The 15,282-nt window shown below is 39.3% G+C and overlaps 1 protein-coding gene across 9 annotated transcripts in view; it reads right to left on the reverse strand.

Moving 5' to 3' along the window:
- Positions 1-1,437: 1,437 nt before the first annotated feature.
- ATP11A (ATPase phospholipid transporting 11A) overlaps positions 1,438-15,282 on the reverse strand; it is a 140,485-nt gene continuing 126,640 nt past the window's right edge. For 2 of the 9 annotated variants that reach the window (XM_075265226.1, XM_075265224.1), the window contains 2 exons: positions 12,040-12,272; positions 9,552-11,583 (listed from right to left, as the gene is read on the reverse strand). In XM_075265226.1, the coding sequence (XP_075121327.1) occupies positions 11,532-11,583; positions 12,040-12,272 (285 nt within the window). In that variant the 3' untranslated portion in view covers positions 9,552-11,531. Of the gene's footprint in view, positions 1,678-9,551; positions 12,273-15,282 lie in introns of those variants that run through there. The other 7 variants (XM_075265228.1, XM_075265227.1, XM_075265232.1 and 4 more) reach the window with 5 other exon arrangements.

Genomic DNA, 15,282 nt, shown 5'->3' on the forward strand with positions numbered 1-15,282 from the left:
GTCCAGCAGCAAAAAAGTACTGCAGGAAAAACCCTGGCAGCAACACATCATGGTTCTTTCCGCAGCGCTTTAGATATAAAGTTTGCACCTAAAGTTACCTAATGGGAAAACCACCGACGATTCTGTAGGCGGTGTGAGAAGTTGACCAGCGAAGTGATGGAGTCAAGGTATATTTGCCTCAGGTTCCTGACTTATGTGTGGTTTAGGGCAGATCAGGAGTAGACCTCAGCCTAGGTCCTGGCCCATTATTGACCCATAAAAGGCTGCTCATCCTGCAGACCAGGGCAGAACCTGGGAGTGAGAGGAGGTGGGAGCTGCCCTGATATTTTGAGTCTGGTGAGACCAAGTTGGCCTTTCTTGGTTTTGTTCGTGTGGCTGACAGTAAGCCACATGTGTAGTGAGGTATTATTTTTGTTACTGTGTAGTTAGCACTCAGAAGAGCAGCGATTTGATTTACTTTTGCTTGGAGTTAAGGCTGTGTTTTGTTTTGTATTTTTAATGCCTGAAGCCAAGGTTTTTGTGTTTTCTGTTTTTTTGTTTTTTTTGTAAATAAACCAGTTTGCTGCATATTTTGTGTCCCTGTCATGACTGTTTGAGTCTGCACCACTGCCGCTACTGAGATAACTTCCCCACAGCAGAAAAAATCTGCTTCAGCAATTGGGAAACTTTTTCTGAATCAAAACTCAGTGTGAATCCACCATTACTGTCTTGTCTGGATTTACTCTGGTTTGCAATCCTGCTTCAAATTGTGTAAGCCAATATATCTCAGAGCTCAGCCTCTATATGTCTATTATATCCAGCTTCCCAGGCAGTAGGAATCACTTGACAAGTTCACTGTAAGGTACTTTCAATCCTGAATTATTATAATCTCTTGCTCTTAACGTCATAGGATGAGAACAACAGATGGCAATAGAGTGACTGGTGCGGATGAAGCCCCCTCTTTCTGAGTCCTTTCCTATTCACTGTAATGAAAAAAATATTTTTTATTCTGTTAGAAAAGTAAAAAACCATCAAAAATCTCCTGTGATGTTTTTGTTTTGGTTTTTTTTTTTTACATTAGAGTGAATAGAAATAGATGCAAAAATAGAGGGTTTTATCCATATCAATCACTCTGATGAGAGCAAAGGACTATAATAATGGTGGCGTGAACCCACCCTAAGAATGATGTGGAGCTATATTACTCTTGTCCTTGAGAGAGCAATTATTTTGTGAAATTGGCATTTACAATTCTTAGTAAGTTATGGTTGATGGTAATGAGTAGGAGTTTCTTCTATATTTGTATAGAATAGTATGTGCATCTCATATTTTTCTAAATCATCACAGACCAGTATAAGGAACAGCAGATTTTTTTTATTTTTGTATACTGTACATAAAAAAAGAAATTCTTCATGTATTCCTGGTATAAACAATGGAAGAGTTTGTAAATGACTCCTCATGGGCTGCCTGGCGGTCATCCACACATATCCCTTGGAGGTTGTATCCTGTAGTAGATTTCAGTAGCACAGTGATAAAATGCCATATGCTTCAGATGCTGGGTGCCAAACAGCATGGTATTGTGCATCAAACCTGTGTAGAATGCTGTAAAAAGGCTTTGTTATTGGACAGGGCAGATATGCTGAATTTCAGAACATGCAAGTAATACCTCTTCTTAAGACATATGAGGTTGCAATGACAAAGCTGCAAGAGAGCAAAGTAACAATTATTTTCTTGATGTTATATGACATAATAGTGGCAATTTATAACAGACTCTAAAGCACAGTAAATTTTCTGTAGATTCGATGTTCTTAAAGGAACATTAAGAACCGGAGTGTTATATATGGTTGCAAAGGTGACATTATGCAGAATTCATCGCCCTTTTAGTTTTGCTGATATTTTCAGTTCCAGAGATATGGGTTCCATTGATTTTGGCTACTGATATCGTTGCACTGCTAGAACAACTGACTTCACAGTTCAGCATCATTGCTGGGTTTTGAGGAACGTGGGGACTTCTAAGTACAAGGCTATAGATGACACTGAGCTTGTGAGGCCAGTCCCTCTGACTGCAGACATATCTAACGCCATGGATATCTCTGGAACCAGTGCAGATACAAGCAAAATTCAGCGCACTGCCAACTTTGCAACAGTATATAATCTTAGACAACCAGAAAGATTCTCTATAATGATGGGCAAGGTTAAAATAATCATCACATTATAGCTGAGGCCCTACATTGCAGAAACACAGCTTTTTTTGCTGCAAATTTTGCTGTTTTTTTTTTTTGTTTTGTTTTGTTTTGTTTTTTAAGAGTCAAAGACAAAAATGGCTACAAATGAAATAGGAAATATATAGGAAAGTAGTTATACTTCTATCTTCTGCTCAATCTACTCCTGGCTTTTGCTCAAAAAATACAGCAAAATCTGCAACAAAAAAGCTGCGTTTCCACAAGTGAGACCTCAGTCTAACGAGTTTTTCTAACATTTTAAAATCCATATATACTTTAAAATTGATGCCCATCAATTATAGATAAAATAAGATGAGATAATCCTTTAATAGTCCCACCATGGGGAAATTCAGTGTGTTACAGAAGCATGGATAATACAGTAATATATTACAAGAAAGAACACATACAAGCTCATAGCAGATAGAAAATGATACTAGGAGTCATAGCAACTAAGAAGAAAAAAATGACTTTAGGATCATTTAGTTCTCTGTGCGCAGTGAAATTTGCTTAGTCTCATGTAGATTATACAGCCTGACTGCATTTGGGAGGAAGGACCTCCAATAGCGCTCCTTCTCACACTTGGGGTGAAGCAGTCGGTCACTGACAGTGCTGCCAAGTGCCGTCAAGGTCTAATACATGGGATGGAAGTTGTTCTCCAGCATGGCACTCACCACAGACAGTATCCTTCTGTCACCCACCACCAGTACTGCTGTACTGGGTCCAGGGGGCTCCCCAGGGCAAAGCTGGTCCTTCTAACCAGCCTGCCAAGTCTATTTCTGTCCCTGGCTGGTATGCTACTCCTCCAGCAGGCCACTCTGAAGATGGTTGATGCTACCACACAGTTGAAAAAGGCCCTAAGAAGTGCCCCCTGGACTCCAAACACCCTCAGCCTGCTGCTGTGACACTTTCTGTACAGCGCATCCAGGTGATCAGCCCAGTCCGGTCTTGACTATCTCAATGCCTGTCCTCTGGATACCCACCGGATTCAGAGCACTTCTCCGCTTACTAAAGTCCACCACCATCTCCTTAGTCTTCCCCGCATTAATCCTGAGGTGGTTCCATTGGCACCAGTCCATAAAATCCCGGTTTAAATCCCTGTAGTCCCTGTTGTATCTGTCTGTGATGAAGCCTACTATAGCAGTCATTAGAGTACTTTTGCAAGTAACAGCTAGATGAGTTGCATCTAAAGTCAGCAGTGTACAGTGTGAAGAGGAAAGGGGCAAGAACTGTACCTTGTGGTGTCCCCGTACTACAGATCACAGTGTCAGGCACACAGTCCTGGGTTCTCCCATACTGAGGGCGGATAGTGAGGTAGTCTAGGAGACGGATGGACAGGTGCTGGTCCACTCCAACAAGGGCCAGCTTGTCTCTCAGTAGCCTTAGCTGAATGGAGTTAAAAGCACTGGAGAAATCAAAGAACATTGTTCCCTAGTTTCTCCAGGTGAGAGAGAGAGCTCTGTGAAGAAGGTGGATGATGGCATCATCCACCCCAATGCCCGACCAATAGGCAAACTGGAGGGGGTCTATAGCAGAACTCACTAAAGGTCGGAGATGTGTCAGAACCGGAGAAGACATCTAAAGGTAGGAGAAGAATAGCCTTTCTTAAGGCTATTCCTACGTGTGATCGAGAAAAATTTTTTAATTTTAATGGTAGAGTCCCTTTAAAGCGTTCTGTTTCTTTATATTACGTCTTTTTAGTTTGTATATTGTTTTGCTTGTGTTTTTTTATTATATTTTTTTTGTAACTATAAGCCATTTACTTTTTTATGTATTTTAAATCTTAAAATTTAATAGGATTTTTTCCACAGTCTTGAACAGGGAAAATGTTGCTTAGTTTTGTTCCCTTTTCTATGCCAGTGCTCTAGAGGTTCTAGAGGTGTGGTACTAAAGGGAGACCTGTCTGCACTGCATCTAGTACGCACATGATGAGTAATTCATTATTATAGGGCATTCATTCAGCATTTCATAGATAAAAAGTTGACATGTATCAAGTGTAGTAAATATTTCACAGAAGTTCAAACAAGCTGAGACCGCCTATAAGTATGAGGTGAGAAAGCATCGATTAGATAACAAGTGTGGAATGCCAAGTCAACAGAAGCAATGTTGTTTTCTGAGCTTTATCTGTAACATAGTACTGTAGATTGACTTCTTTTATTGGTGTAGATTTTGCTGCAGTTTTTGAGCCAAAGCCCGAAGTGGATTCAGCAAGGAGGAAAAGTATAAATCCATCCTTTATATTTCCCATTCCTTCTCCTATTCATGCAGTGTCACCATGTTATACTTTGGTATGTTTCTTTAAGAATGTTATTGTATCTACTTATATCTATAGGGCTACACTTCATGTATATACTGTATATGATACTGACTATAGCAGACATTGTAGCAGACCATGTGGGAACTTGTTAATCAAAAAGTCTATATATGGAAACCAGAAAAAATGATGGCGGCACAGGATTATAGGAAGTGAGGTAGCACTAAAGGTCCATAAAACGCCATGAGGCACAGGAGCTTGTCAGATTCTTTAGAATTGTATGGATTCGGTCAAAGACTTAAATCCAGGTCTGTACTTTTATTCCCCTTTTATGTCACATTGTTTGTATGTTTATCTTTTCATAAAATTTTTTTAAATGTAAAGTCTAGTAAGACTGTTCTTTGGCTTTAACTTTCCCACATTTTCTAAGACTGTATGGTGTGTTTATATTGGTGTCTTGCCTACCGTGAGGGTTGGCAGATTTGTGTGGTTGCATGAGTGTAAAAGGGCACTTCATTCCTATGTAGCCTAGTGTGACCAGTGAGCTAGAATAGTATGGAAGCAGAGTACCCTTTTTATATGATTGCATCTAGGGTCAAATGTGTGTGAGTAGGTGAGGTACAGTCCTATGAAAAAGTTTGGGCACCCCTATTAATCTTAATCATTTTTTGTTCTAAATATTTTGGTGTTTGCAACAGCCATTTCAGTTTGATATATCTAATAACTGATGGACACAGTAATATTTCAGGATTGAAATGAGGTTTATTGTACTAACAGAAAATGTGCAATATGCATTAAACCAAAATTTGACCGGTGCAAAAGTATGGGCACCCTTATCATTTTATTGATTTGAATTCCCCTAACTACTTTTTACTGACTTACTGAAGCACAAAATTGGTTTTGTAACCTCAGTGAGCTTTGAACTTCATAGCCAGATGTATCCAATCATAAGAAAAGGTATTTAAGGTGGCCAATTGCAAGTTGATCTCCTATTTGAATCTCCTCTGAAGAGTGGCATCATGGGCTACTCAAAACAACTCTCAAATGATCTGAAAACAAAGATTGTTCAACATAGTTGTTCAGGGGAAGGATACAAAAAGTTGTCTCAGAGATTTAACCTGTCAGTTTCCACTGTGAGGAACATAGTAAGGAAATGGAAGACCACAGGGACAGTTCTTGTTAAGCCCAGAAGTGGCAGGCCAAGAAAAATATCAGAAAGGCAGAGAAGAAGAATGGTGAGAACAGTCAAGGACAATCCACAGACCACCTCCAAAGAGATGCAGCATCATCTTGCTGCAGATGGTGTCACTATGCATCGGTCAACTATACAGCGCACTTTGCACAAATAGAAGCTGTATGGGAGAGTGATGAGAAAGAAGCCGTTTCTGCACGTACGCCACAAATAGAGTTGCCTGAGGTATGAAAAAGCACATTTGGACAAGGCAGCTTCATTTTGGAAACAAAAATTGAGTTGTTTGGTTATAAAAAAAGGCGTTATGCATGGCGTCCAAAAAGAAACAGCATTCCAAGAAAAACACATGCTACCCACTGTAAAATTTGGTGGAGGTTCCATCATGCTTTGGGGCTGTGTGGCCAATGCCGGCATCGGGAATCTTGTTAAAGTTGAGAGTCGCATGGATTCCACTCAGTATCAGCAGATTCTTGAGAATAATGTTCAAGAATCAGTGACGAAGTTGAAGTTACGCCGGGGATGGATATTTCAGCAAGACAATGATCCAAAACACCGCTCCAAATCCTCAGGCATTCATGCAGAGGAACAATTACAATGTTCTGGAATGGCCATCCCAGTCCCCAGACCTGAATATCATTGAACATCTGTGGGATGATTTGAAGCGGGCTGTCCATGCTCGGCGACCATCTAACTTAACTGAACTTGAATTGTTTGTCCAAAATACCTTTATCCAGGATCCAGGAACTGATTAAAAGCTACAGGAAGCGACTAGAGGCTGTTATCTTTGCAAAAGGAGGATGTACTAAATATTAATGTCACTTTTCTGTTGAGGTGCCCATACTTTTGCACCGGTCAAATTTTGGTTTAATGCATATTGCACATTTTCTGTTAGTACAATAAACCTCATTTCAATCCTGAAATATTACTGTGTCCATCAGTTATTAGATATATCAAACTGAAATGGCTGTTATAAACACCAAAATATTTAGAACTAAAAATGATTAAGATTAATAGGGGTGCCCAAACTTTTTCATAGGACTGTATATGGATAACATGCAGAATTGGTATACAGTGAGTGGATATATCTGGGTGTGAGACCCCGATCCCTGACAGACTGCAACTGTGCAATCTTCACCACTTGGGCCTGTCTGCATCCTGCTGTGAACCATTGCTTAACATCACATATATGCAGTCTCCTTCCAGGAATATGATTTTTATCATGTCTGAGGCCAGTTACTGGCTGCATCAGTCGCATGAGGAATGGGGCAACATCATTTCTGGCTCCAAAAACATATAGCAAGTTGCAACCAGAATTTACATCCCAGTTTCTTTTCCTGCAATTGCAACAATGGTCAAAGACTCTATGGTTAGTTTCATACATATGTGTTTTGCATATCTTAGATTTACCCATTGAGTTTTTAAGAGCCAAAGACACAAAAGCAAAGATTTCACATATCCAGAAAGCTTAAAAAGAATAAACCTCTCACTTTAATTCACCATGTCAACAAAACATGCCAAAACAAGAGACAATATGGTTGTGGATACTTCTATACAGTGCCATCCTATTTTGCATTACGATTACCTTTAGCTTACATAGACACAACACTATTGGTAATGAAATATATTTTCATATATAGATTAATGGCTCTGTTTATGAAAAGTCATTTCTTGTCGAAAACTTTTTTTTTTCAGAAAAAGATTGTGTGCTATCATTTGTAAATACAATGTCAGATGAGATCTGAAATGGAGTCCATATTTAACAACATAAGCCAATAGTAATGGTCACCTATTACAATTGCAGGAATATTCAGCTCAGAATGCCGCGCACTAGTATTTGCTACAAAACTGCAACAAATGATGGATGGTGTGCTTCTTGTCATGTGGGCTACAAGAACTAGTGTCTATTAGGTGATATGCATAGTATTTGTATATGTTGTAGAACTATGGAACACATTTTCAGCACTCTTGGCCTATAGCAATCGGCAACACAAAACAGCATCTTATCTTGGGTCATAAGGTGCTGGGTCCTCTGTTCCTTGGTATTATAATTTCACATATTATTTTATAAATAGTCCTGGTCAGCAGTTCATGTGCCGATTTATTTTCATATAGTCTGGAGAGAGTCTATAATCCCATTACATGAAGCTCTAAATCTACCACTCTTTCTGCACAACCTGCTTTCTTTTAATGTCACGCACTGATGGACCTTGGGAATTGCTTGAAGAAGCATGAAAAATAGAGAATCATACAGTTTCCTTTAAGTTTTTTCAGTGGGATCCCTAACTATGAGCACTCAAAACTCTACCATACAGTACAAGAAAACAGACTATGGCTAAGGCCCCACGTTGTAGAAATGCAGCGCTTTTTTTTTTTTTTTTTTTTTTTGAGCCACCATCAGGAGTGGATTTAAAAGGATCCTATCATTGGATACCCTTTTTTTCTCCCTAACACGTAGGAATAGCCTTAAGAAAGGCTATTCTTCTCCTACCTCTAGATGTCTTCTCCATGCCGCCGTTTGGTAGAAATCCGGGTTTTGTTCGGTATGAAAAAGAGTTCTCTCGCAGCACTGGGGGCGTCCCCAATGCTGCGAGAGAACTCTCCAGTGACGCCTCCATCTTCTTCTGGAATGCCTCTCTCCCTGTGTCTTCTTCCGTCCTGAGTTTTAATCTACTCGGCCTTGAGCAGAGCCGACTGCGGATGCCTGGGCCACAAGAAAATAGCTACAGTAAGCTGGTGTAAAGGGCCTTTTTCTTGTTGCCTGGGCATGTGCAGTCGGCCCTACCAGAGGACTGAGGCCTAGAAGATTGAAACCCAGGATGGAAGAAGGAGGCGTCGCTGGAGAGTTCTCTCGCAGCATTGGGGACGCCCAAAACTCGGATTTCTACCAAACGGCGGTACGGAGAAGACATCTAAAGGTAGGAAAAGAATAGCCTTTCTTAAGGCTATTCCTACATGAGAAAAAAACGGTATCCAATGCTAGGATTCCTTTAACAGAAGAGGTACGTCTAATTTCTTCCTTTATACTTTCCAAGCAACTCCTGTCATTGACTCAAAAAACTGCATTCAAATCTGTAACAAAAAACGCTGCATTTGCACAACAAGGGGGAACACCAAATTCGAAGAAATAACTCCGAAAATAATCTACTGAGAAATGAATTGCTAAACGTTTTTAAAAACAATTTATGAAACATTATCAGTAGTTAATCTTTAACAGGGAACAGACTTTTTGTTTTCTTGCAATAATACTTAGACATGACATATATTTGTCTTTTAAATATTTATAAATTGCACCAAAGTCTTGTTGTGAAAAGAAATGAATGAAAATACATTTTTATTAAGGATGTTGTGAAAAATAGGCATCAGCTGCTTAAAAAAATATACAGAATTAGAATTTGTTGAATCTAGCTTTAATCCAGCTCTGTGTGGGAGATTAAAGATGTTTTCACATTACATTTTTATTTTTCCATTGTTCTGATCCTATAAAGGATCAAAAAACAATAAGAAATGTTTCCGTTATAATGGATACAAACTTTTCAATTGTAAACATCTTCGTTGACCTTAAGGTAGGAAAAATACATATTGGTTTCTTCTGATGGGTTTTTCATTTTATTCTACTGAAAAAATAGAGCAGCAGTCTGTGTTATTTTTATCAGACCTGCTGGCAAACTTGATGGATGTCAATGGACACATTCTGGTTTTTTGCATCAGAATCACAGTCTTAGCTCCTGTTCAATCTGAATTCTGAATTCCTATACAGGCAACCTATATGCATAGAAAACCGCTTACCTGGGAAAATACACACACCCCATAGACTATAATGGGGTCTGTGTGGTTTCTGCGAGAAACATGCAGAGAGAAAAGTAGTGCTTGCAGGACTTTTTTCTCTGCGTGTTTCATGTGGAAACCACACGGACCCCATAGGTTTCTGTTCGGGAAGTTCCCAAGCGGACTCCCCAAACAGAATCCCGAACGCAGATGTGATCCGGGCCTAATGCCAAGAACAGGATTGAATGCTGTTGAAATAATGTGTGGAAACCTTTTCTAAACAAAACTTTTGTAAAAGACTCCACTACTTGGTCCAGATGGGATCCAAGGCCATTCTTGTCACTAAATGTATAGTATAGGAGCCAGAGTATAGATGTTGAGTTAAGCACAATGAAGTTTTCTAGAAATGCGACAAAAAGATACATTTTAAGTGGTTGTCCACAAGTTTGAGAAGTTAACATGGGAGCAGGAAATGTTATAAAAAAACTAAAACTAAAATATTACATTATCTTTTGCTGATGCTCTGATGCTCACTGCTGGTCTTTGATCACTATCCTATACCAATAACAAGCAGTAAATACATGTGACCGCAGCACCCAATCACTGTCCTCAGAGGTCTCATGCTGTACATGCCGTCATTATTGCTAAGACCAGTGATGGATTATAGATACATGGGATATAATCCATCTAGGAAAATAAACAAAGATCGGTGTAATAAGGGAATGTTTGTTCTTTTTTTAACAATATTTCTAGTTAATTGGTTAATTTCCTGAATTCTGGGACAACTCCCTTTAAGAGAGGAAACAATATATTCACATTTTGTTATATGATGTGTAGTAATTTGGTCCTGGGCGGTATAGGCAGGCACAGCTACAGGGGCTTGTGTTTGGTTAAATATTGCATTAATGCATATATATATATAACTCCCTAGATGTCTATGTATGCATTGCAGTTCCAAAGACATATACCATATTGCTACACATAGAGTTCGTCACATATTCAATTCAAGGAATTGCACAGTCGCAGAGAATCCTTTGTTTTATTCGATTATTTTTCATGTATTGTATCCTCTCTACAAATTTGGTCTTGTATTGCTCATAACAATAAACACAGCTGAGGTTATTAAATGTAACAGGTTTACTACACACAGTATTTCAGTGTAGAAACAAAAGGGGCAAAACATTAAACTTCAGATCTAATGTGGAGTTCACACTAATGTTACTAATGTCCATTGCTGTCTTCCGTCATAGGATGACAGCAACGGACATTAAACTGTCACAGACACCATATACAGGACTTTATCTTCCATTACAAAAGTAAACCAACATGAGGGAAGATATCTTCCATCATGTTGTTTGCATTAATGTCAATGGGTACGGACATAGAATCCTATGAAAGAAGACAGTAATGGACATTAGTAACGGTAGTGTGAATTTCCCCTAACAGACCTGAAAGTTTGACAACAAATCAATAAATTTAGCTCTGCTACATCTCTAAACATTATCCAAATAATGTCATATTGCTTCAGCTAAGATATTTTGCACAACATGAAAAATGTATATACCATTTCTCCTTCTTAAAGTGCATTCCCATCTTTACAAGTTATCCCATACTCATAGGAGAGAGGATAACTTGCAGATTGGTAGGGATCTGACCTCTCAGAACCACAGGATCACTAGAATTCGGTATCTTAGTCTTTGGTTCTGAATGAAGAGGTATTCGGCCAGTGTGTGCACCACTTTTTTCATTTGATGGGAGTGCCGGGGATAGCCGAAATCTGTACTTTGACCATTGAAATAAATGAAGTGGTACGTGCACCAGCCTAAGTATGGCTCTATTCAGAACGGGGAAGTACATTTCCCTTTTCTCCTGAATGGCAAGTTATTCCCTAACTTCTTAAATTGGGAATACCCCTTTAAGAACTCTTTGTATCTTATATAGCTTAAACTTCATGATATGTTTTTCAGTAATGTCGCAAAGTAACAGTACTAAATATCCACAGTTTGTAAGGAACAGTGTATTGTCAAAGGACACATCACACATCTACGGTAGGAGGTCCTGGGAAAGCTACTGGGAGAACACAGGTTTACATGAACATATTTGGCAACTTACAATGAAATGAGCGTTAGACAGAGTTTCTTGAAAAGAAATGAGCACAAGAAAAACACCAGCATGTTCTTTTGGTACCAGCAGAGGAGAGAAAGAGAAAGGAGGATCTTCAGTTAGATGACATATTGTGCTCCATCAAATATCAACTTGTTGACTACAACATGTAGTAGAAATGATCCACAAACACAATTCAGTAGTATAAAACAATGAAAGCAGACATGACTAATAAACCACATAAATCTCTGGACAGGGAACAGGGAAGATGTACAGTGCTATCAGTCACACAGTACCAGACTGTGAAAATTGTTCTTTGCTGCAGTGTTTAAAAAAATAACTAACAGCCCCATAGGCCATTGCAGGAGCGATCACTCCTGTGGTCAGACAGCAAGTAGGCATCCAAGAGGCTACAGTTTTACTAGACAATCATTTTGCTGCATCTCCCAAATTATAAAATAAAATAAAAAATAAAGAGTTTGTAAAGGCTTGCAGTGGTGATGTGTCACACGGATGTTTCCAAGCCTGACCTGCTGAGGTATGAGCCCGTGCTGGAGCTATAGCGGGTGTTGGAATAGCCAAAGAGGGATGGGAGTTTGAAATAATCATTGCGTTGCCAATGAGTGAGCATCACTTTTTTAGAATAATAAGTAGACCTGTTGTCTGCTGCACTGTTGAACTCATTGCTTTGGTAGCTTGGGCTCTGCATGGAGGCTAGAGGTGTAAACTCAGAAACGTGGTCCTGAGACAGGCTGGAAGCATTCTGTTGAGAAAAAGAACAGCATTAAAGCACAGTAAACAGGACACGCTCAGTCACAGAGTGCAATGGAAGAAACAAAGATTATCACACTACAACAAGAGCGGTATTTTTCATAGACACTACAGTTTTAACCTGGGAGTTCTGCGTCTCACAAACTATCTGCAAAATAGTGTGCAATAAAGGAAATTGCAACTCCTGCTGTTGATGGATCTCATTCTATCCCTAAGTTGATTCTAATTCCAGTAAAACATGAATATATAATGAATATTAAACCATGAACATCCAAGTCACACGATCAATCTATGAATACCTGAAGGCTGCATGGTGTATGGTGTCGCTTTGTTTCAGATGTTTGTAGATGTGTGCTATGTAGCTATTAAGAAGTTAACAAATAATTCAACCCCCCCCCCCCCCTATCCTTTCCAGGCCATTCAAAGTAAGGCAACAATATATATTCGAAGAACTAGACAGATACAAATATTAGGAACTATACAGTAGATCTGTCAACAGCAAGTCCGTATTTTCCAAAACAACGGAAAATGTAATTCAATGCTTTACTGTGGGAAGCAATATCACACTATTATGCAAGAGACACACTATTACAGGGCTATTTTACTCTAATATTCCACGTATGAAGTAGGAAGAAGGAAAACATGTTTGTGAACATGATGTCACTCACAGCAAAACGTTTGGAGGAGAAATGTCCAGAGTTTTATCACACGAGAAGGAAAATACAAAATACACTCCGGTCACACCTATATATTATGGTTACCTATTCAGAGTATTTGTTGAACTTATCTGTCAACAGCACTGGAATCTTCCAGAAGTCTCCTTTCAATGTCCAAATTTTGTTTCAATATCTTCTGTAAGGATGAGGAAAAAAACTAAGATCTGAACATGCATGAGTGTATGATGTGTCTTATTGAGGATGAGTATGGCAGTATGTTCTGTCTTTTTGAGAACATACACCAAGTCTACTGCCACCAGAACTACCAATTGAATAGCTGGTCTCCTGAACTCCACCTGATGGTCTCGCATGTACCAAATACAGTCCCATTCCGGAAAAGCAGGGATTTTCCCAACTGGTTAACACTTGAGTTCCTTGGTAGCTGGTTTAAAGTTACCTGACAATCATCTCTGTGAACATTAAAATGATTGTACAGGAATTGAAGCAACCCTGTGGAGGCTGGGGGAAGTGTAAATTTAAGAATAAACTAGCATACTCACATGTTCTGCTGGAAGTCCTGCGCTCCACTTAACAGCTGAGACCAGTCAGTGGTCTTGGCAGTCGCTGGTAAGGAGCTGGTGACGTCACTCTCATATGTCATCAGTTCCTTACCGGGACTTCCAGACCATGGTGCGAGACTGAACAAAGAGGGAGTTTTTTGGATTTTTTTTACATACACCTCCCCAAGCTCCACAGGGTTTGCTCCATTCCTTGCTATTACGTAAAAATAGCAAATAGTTTATTGTATTATTTGCTATATTTAGTTCTATATTCACACTATCATGTTTGTTCATGAATACTACCCTCTGCTGACCAAACCTATGAACTTATGAATAAAGAAGGGGGAAAACCTGGAAACCTGTAAAATACAATAAAGTACAATATGTATATTATATTTTTGACATAGCAAGACTAATGCTTCTTTTTTCTGGTGTCTCCTTTGTTTTTGAGCTATAGCGTAAAGTTAGTTAATTTTTTTAAGCAAGCATAAAGATTGCTTCAGAACATTTCTTTGCAAGATAGAAGCAAAGCCTTAAATAATAGAAGCAGACAGAAATAAAAGTGATCTCAAAGGCATATAAATCCTCCAAAGATTTTGCTGTTTTCAGCCAAGCCTTCTACTCCCACTGGCAGTGATCATGATCTGATGTATTATACTGGCAAGTAGCCATTAAACAATAATCGACACACACCCAAGCAGTGTACGAAAATCAACATGCGGTGAAAATGACGACAATCATGGTTATTATACTTATTCTACAAATGACCTTCTCTAATGAACTGAATGTGTGTATTATGAATGTGTGCATTATCAGTATTAAAGAGGACCTGTCACCTCTTCTGACATGTCTCATCCATTTACATGGACATCAATGTTAAAAAAACAAACAAAAAAAACAGATCCCAAACACTTAGTATACCGTATTTTTGTGTTTGTCCAAAAAAAACCAGACAGAAATGAAAACATTTTTTTTTACATAGATGTCTATCTAAAGAGATGCCGACAGTTTGCAGCCATTTGCGTCCGTTTTTCTATCCTTTAAAAGGATGTAAAAAAAGTGATCTGAATAGAGCCTAAATCTACACAGATGCATGAATAGCTATCAGCCTGACATGCACATTAACATGCACCTTAAGTCAGGCTGAACAAGCCAAGCATGTTAATAGTGAAGGGGAAGAAGCGTGGCTTTCAGATACCTGTGACACTACAAATCTCTGGGGAAACAAAAGGATCAGCAAATAAAAATGGTAAAGCCAATGGGTCTCAGTCAACTCACTCGCTTATTCGACTGGGACTGAATCCATCACTCTTTGCACTGTTGTGACACATGTTTTGCGTGTGTACACCCCCCCTTCTGGCTCTGTTCTGCCTTTAGGGAATACTTTGGCCTTCTTGCCATCTCAAACGACCAGTCACAATATGTCCCCAGCTAGTCCCTGAGTTTCCTTGGCTATTTAGATCTGCTTAGCCCCAACATGAGATCCTGAGGAATTAGGTTCTGCTCATTGGCAATTAGGCTGGTCTTACATGACCGTAGTTTAAGACCGCAAATGGCCCGCAATTGAGGGTTTTCAATTGCAGACCGTTTGCGGACACATTATACTCAATGCGGCCTCTTACACCACCGGATATTTTATCCGTGGTGTGCCGGGCTGCAACTGAGGTCCACAGTTTTTAGAACATGTCCGTAATGGCCGCAATTCACGGCAATGCACGGACTCGCCCATAGAACTCTATGGGTGAGTGCGGCAGTTTACGGGCATCTGTGGAGTCTATGTTGATGA

The sequence above is a fragment of the Leptodactylus fuscus genome, chromosome 2, assembly GCF_031893055.1.
Source record: "Leptodactylus fuscus isolate aLepFus1 chromosome 2, aLepFus1.hap2, whole genome shotgun sequence".
In the NCBI taxonomy this organism is placed as follows: domain Eukaryota; kingdom Metazoa; phylum Chordata; class Amphibia; order Anura; family Leptodactylidae; genus Leptodactylus; species Leptodactylus fuscus.